At 41.1% G+C, this 5,938-nt stretch overlaps 1 protein-coding gene across 2 annotated transcripts in view; it reads right to left on the bottom strand.

The window, feature by feature from the left end:
• Positions 1-2,407: 2,407 nt before the first annotated feature.
• ESRP2 (epithelial splicing regulatory protein 2) overlaps positions 2,408-5,938 on the bottom strand; it is a 59,354-nt gene continuing 55,823 nt past the window's right edge. For both annotated transcript variants that reach the window (XM_026068761.1, XM_026068762.1), the window contains one exon: positions 2,408-3,751. In XM_026068761.1, the coding sequence (XP_025924546.1) occupies positions 3,593-3,751 (159 nt within the window). In that variant the 3' untranslated portion in view covers positions 2,408-3,592. The remainder of the gene's footprint in view (positions 3,752-5,938) is intronic.

Raw genomic sequence — 5,938 nt, 5'->3', positions numbered from 1 at the left:
TCGCTTGCCGCTTGTCTGGCTCCTCCAGCCGTGGAGCAGACCCCCCACGGAAAATGCTCTGGCGTGGCCCCTCTCCCTTTTTATTGTGGAAAAGGGCCAGCACGTAATGGATTTCTTCCCTTTTAATCTCATTTTGGTACCGGCTCGGTAGCCTGGCCCAGCGCGGGCAGGGGCCGCTCCCCGTGACACCAGCCGCAGCCACCAGGGGTGTGCTGCGCACCGACCACCGGCGAGGCGCAGGGCGGTAACGGCCGCGCGGGGTAACGGCCGCGGCGCAGGGCGGTAACGGCCGCGCGAGGCGCCGCACGCGGCGGGCCGTGGCTGCGCCTGCAGGAGCCGGACAGGGGACGCCAAGGGCGGGCGGTGCGCGAGGCTCGAGAGAGGAGAGGGCCCGCAGCAGTGCAATGAAACAAACCGGGAAACCGCGCTGGGGACTGCGCGGTACTAAAGGGTCCTTCCCCCACCTCCCGTTACCACCTTGCCCCACCCTGGCACCGGCAGAGCAGCGCTGCAGGGGAGCTGGGTCAAACATAGACGTGCAGGAACCAAGGGGAAGAGAGAGGTAAGGGTAGGAGGCACGTATTCAAAGAAATAAAATTCTCTTAAGCCCTAGGAAATACGCTGTAATTATCTGGGAAGACAGATTGAGGCAGAAATCGCTCAAAAGCGGAGCGAGCATTAGCAGCAACCCTTACAGCCCCCAGCAAGGCTCCCTACCTGCTGCAGCCTTCCCTGCCACAGCTCTGCCTATCCTACACCTAGAGACGCCCTGAAACTTAACCCAGAGCTCCCTGATCTCTATGAAGAAGTTTAATGAACTTATTTTTCCACACTTTTTTTTAAAATACATATTCAAAACACTAGTTAGTTGTTTATTCTTTTACCATTATTTCCTTTTAGGCAAGACCAGGCAGTTTTCTCTACAACCAAGAAAGCTAAGACCGAGTACTCCAGGTCTGGTCTGAGGCCCCTGATGTGGGGTTCTGCAGTTGTACCAAAAATGTTAATACTATTATTGCATTTGTTTTGTAAAGGTGTCTCCTAAAAATTTACATGGCTTGCAAATCCCACATGTTAAGGTTTATACACRCACAAAACACAGCTTGAAACATCTGAGTTCAATTTCTGCAACCAGTTTCCAGTGTCTCAGATTCTAAAGAGGGATTAAAACAACATTTGATGATAGTTAAGACTTAAAAGAGATGTAGCTGGCCCAGCCTTTACACATGGTGGAGCATGTTCCACACTAATATGCACTGTAAATTTTAAACTATAACCACTACTGAGTAATTTGAAAGTCACAAAGGAGTTAAACAGTAAGGAGAACGCATACATCTAAAACAAGGTTGGTGAGTTACCTTCAGGTTTTGTATTTCAGCCCTGGCTTGGATATCCCAGCCTGGCAAGGAGCTGAGAGCATATAAACAACAGTGGAAGGAGCTGTGGAAAGGCTGGGTGCTGTTAGGTAGATCAGTTTAGCTACCGCACAGCCACAACTTCCATCAGGCTGTTAAGAGAAGATGCTTCCACAAGTTGCAAAGCCCTAACCAAGACCTGACCAACTGGAGCGTGCAATAGTATAACAGATGGGCCAGTAGCTACATCCCATAGCCTCTGTATTGCTCAGGCTCTATATTGCTGAAAATTTTGAAAGGGAGAAACATTCTCAAAGTCAAAAGGAGAATCATAGTTGTGCAGTCCTATCTAGCATTCAAATTCCTTGAGAGTGTATTTTTGATAGACTTCAAGACAAACTCTTGGGAACAGATTCATAAGAACAGTGCCACTTCAGTATTACGGGGCAGGCTTCATCCCCAGGCACACCTGATGGTGCTAAAACTTCAGTTGAGAGGTTTTAATGATGAAATGGCATCTGGCATGTGACAGTTGGATTAGAGAGAAATGAAGCTGATAATCTTGACCTTTGGTTTTTTCCCCCCCACACACCCCATTTTTACTACACAAAGGTTGTCTGGCTCAGTCATGACCGAAAATCTAACATTTTGGGTTGTGCAGAACAGGGTGATGACCCATTAGCCGATTAAATCCAAACATGAAAACAATTTCAAGTTCAATTGTTAGATTCCCCTGGCACCGGAACAAGAGAGCTAAGCACATCAGCAGTTATATCACATGCCTAAAAAGCATTCCACTACAAGAAAAATATTTATCATGTATATATCTTGCTTACCAGCTTACACAAAAAGGAAAGAAAAAAAAAAAAAAGAGAGCAAGCGCACAAGAGAGCATGTGCAAGAAAGCGCCACCCTAACTCACGGTATGTAGGCTTACCTAATCCAGGATCTAGGGAATAAGAAATGGATAAAAAGTTATTTATCAGAGAATGATGACCCATGAAAGTACATTTAAACAAGGTATAATTTACTTTAAAAAGCCAATACGCATTGTAAGCATTTCTTTTATTTGTTGTAATATAAAGAAGCATACATCATTCAGTTCTTTTAAGTACAACTCAAATTGTACACTAACAAAAAGGATCAATCCAGACATCCATGAACCTGTCACAAAAGGATTCATTACATTTTGCTCTGCTGGTATTGCACTTGGAATAGATTTGAAGTAAGGCACAGTAAAAACAAAGTCACTTAGTGCTTCTACAGCAGATGTCTTTTTTTAAACACATGCTACATGACGTAAAAGTACTTCTTCTAGCTTATGTATATACACACACAGGGAAAAGGAAAAAAGCATGCACTAGAGAATTTAGATTTCAACATATCTTGTTGCTTCATAATATACAAATAAAGTAGTTTAAAGATGTAAACAAATTGCATGCACATAAACTAGAGCAAAAATCTTTAATACAGTATCTGAAAGCTATTATGCTTAAATAAAAAAATATAACTTATTAGTACTCAGGTTTATGTGCCATTTTTGTCCTGTAGAGATTAAAAGTTTGGGGAAGGATTTTTTTCTGGGTTTTTGGTTTTTTTGCTTTACACATTGGCAGCAGTACACTGGTAGGAAAGACAAATATGGCTTTTGCAAAACAACAGAACGACAACATGAGAAAGCGCTATTGCATCTGAGTCCAGCATCCTGGTATCTTTCAGTCAAGAACAACAACAACAAAATCAATAGCATTCATGCTTTGAATTGGGAAAGCTGCACATTCCAAAAGCCCTTTCTAAAGGCATTTAAACTCTACAAAAAACAGACACTTTGCCAAGTGTAAACTCTTAAGAATTAAACACAGAATCCGAATGACTCGAGCTTTGCTTTCCACTTCAAATGCTACTGAACAGGCAATAGGTTTCTCCCATGGCTGTGATAGCTGAAGTGCTATTAGATTGTCTTCAGAAGTAACCAGACAGCAGGAGGGTTTTTTGTTTGTTTTTAAACAAGTACAGTAGAAATTAAGTAAATTAATTGTATGATTTTTTTTYCTTTATCTTTGGCATAGGATATACCATTTTGGAAATTAAATACAGGACACCACTCTATATTCCAACATATCATGCTGAAAAGGCACAGGTGCTGCTGCCTGGGTGGCAGGGGAAGACTCGGTATTTTGTAAAAGGCATGGTGTTCAGCGCAACTTTCTTTCCCCACCCCCCCAAAGAGTGTTTAGTTAGACCAGGTACAGTTCTACATAGCGGCTTCCCAAGAGCTGTCCGTTTTTCTCAGCCACTGCTTTCTTAGCTAGATCCAGGCTTGGAAAAGTCACCAATGCCTCTCCACTGGGCTGGCCACTAAAGTTGTAAAGCACGAGGATGGAATCTGTGTGGAGCTGCAAGGGTACAAGAACACAAAAGGAAACAAACTGTTAAGACCAGAGACCACACCTGGAACCTTAAGTTTTCAATGCTGTGCGTTCTTGCCRGTTTATTCCATTCCTGTGTTTCCAGCAAAAGATTTCGGATGCAAGAATGGGAAACAGGAGAAGGGACTGAAGATGGAACAGAATTCAGCTTTTAGTTTAGCTTGGAGAATAGCAGCAGCTTTTATTCTGTTGGTGTGCTGGACAGAACGATGGAGAAATAATTCCATGCAAAGAGTTTGCTACAGAAGTAATTCAGATTAAAGGTTGACAAGGAAAGAAAGACTTAAATGTCAATAAAAGGTAAACTGAGGAAGAAAGTCCAGGCATTCAGTGAATAAATTCTTGTATTATGTGGAATACTGACCAAGTGACAGAGATGGATAGAGCAATAAGAGAGTGATGTTGGGAGGATTAGCTGAACTCTCACACATACACAGCCCAAGAAAGATTGTTCTGTGAAACAAAGTAACATTTTGTACAGTACTTCAACTGAATCAAATTTTATTGTAATTTAAATAAAGCTAAGAAAAAGGCAGGATAACAAAAGAGACCCTTCTGTCCTTGCAGTTAATTCCCTTTGGAGAGGGTTTGCCCTGATGAAGTCTTTAAAGACAGTTTCAAAGTGCTGAGTTGTCTATCAGTCAGACACATCTGTCTCCCCTGTGGCACCCCAGCCATTTCTTATGACATGCTGGTAGTCCTTCCAGGCTAAGCTTGGAAGTCTGTTTGTATGTTGGATAGAAATGGATCCGAGTGAAGTTTAGAAACGAAAGGCTGAAGGACCAAAAGATCAGCACACCAGATTAGTTTGCTGGAGAAATCAGTGCCAGACAAAACACAAATGAGCCATGCTGGAAGACCAACCAGTTTTATGAGYACTGAATTGATGCAAGTTAACTTTGTGTGGCATATGTCCTCGTGAGTTTACAAAAGGGTAAAATACTTAAGAGTTTAATTTTTTAATGAATCTTATGCATGCCTGGTATACTGTGAGAAATATTAGACTTCTCAGTTATTACCAGTACCAGTTTCTGATCAACTTTATATTTGAACATAAAGCAAGTATATGCCAGAACTTCACTCACCCAAACACTTAGCAGGCAGTAAAAGTATTCTTAAGCTGTAAGCAACAGTACCTATTAGTAACTAAAAGTGCATATACAGACAGTTAGCACAGACAACTTCATATCCATTAAGCAATACAGTATTTCTTACAGAAGTAAAATTAGTCAGGAAACAGCATGCAGAAAAAAATTCAAAGATATAAATAAAACATCATGTCAGAAGCCCAGTTCAGGTTTGGAAATAATCTTGGTTTACTTCAGAACAATACTGTGCTCAAAGAGTTGTACACAATTTGGGTTAGGCCACTGGCCTGAGCTAAGAGATGATCTGCTCTGAAATAGCTCTTTCTGTTAATAATGAGATCAAGTTATTTAGTGTCAGTCCTGAACACAAGTTTAATATTGCAGAACACAGTCAGTTGAAAATACACATGGTGTACAGTTAGACCACTGAGCACAAGAGAGAGCTTTAAAGAGTAGTTTAAGGAACTCCAAAGTCAGGATCTGGAATTCCATTCTGTAAGAGAGAGTTGTATAGAAAGTTAGTAGACAAGTCTACCCATTCTGCAGGCAACAGAATTAAAAGGGTTAAATAAAACTTTTCAGTTTCATTTTAAGACACACTATGCACACTATTGTTATAGTTTTATTTATATAGATTTATAGATAGAAATAGATTTTATGTATTTGTATATATATTTTTAATAGGATTAGATTCAAATCAGTACAGATCTTTCTGGATAGTTTGTTCTTGAGAGAGTGGCATTTGTATGATAGTATTTTGGACTGCTTAGAGTTTAGGGTGAGCTACTCCATGTATCATTTTCTAGTCAAAGACTGCTTCCATCTCATATGTAGTAGGAGCCTATTGCTGACCTGGTTTTCCAGATGATCTGGGTGAAACAAGGGAGCCAAACATATTGTCCAAGTTTGCCTAAGTGTGTGGACATGCTCAGAGTAATAAAGGGTATTCTTTTCTGCACCAGAGCAGACTCGATTTGCTCCCTAGCAGATCTATTAGTTTTAGTACAAAAAATGGCAATCAAATACTGTGCCTTGATAGAAGAAGACTTGATAGAAGAAGACTTGA

Source organism: Apteryx rowi, unplaced genomic scaffold, assembly GCF_003343035.1.
Source record: "Apteryx rowi isolate R43461 unplaced genomic scaffold, aptRow1 scaffold_28, whole genome shotgun sequence".
Lineage (NCBI taxonomy): Eukaryota > Metazoa > Chordata > Aves > Apterygiformes > Apterygidae > Apteryx > Apteryx rowi.
Note: the sequence above shows the minus strand (reverse complement) of the source record. Positions and strands in the feature narration are given on the sequence as shown.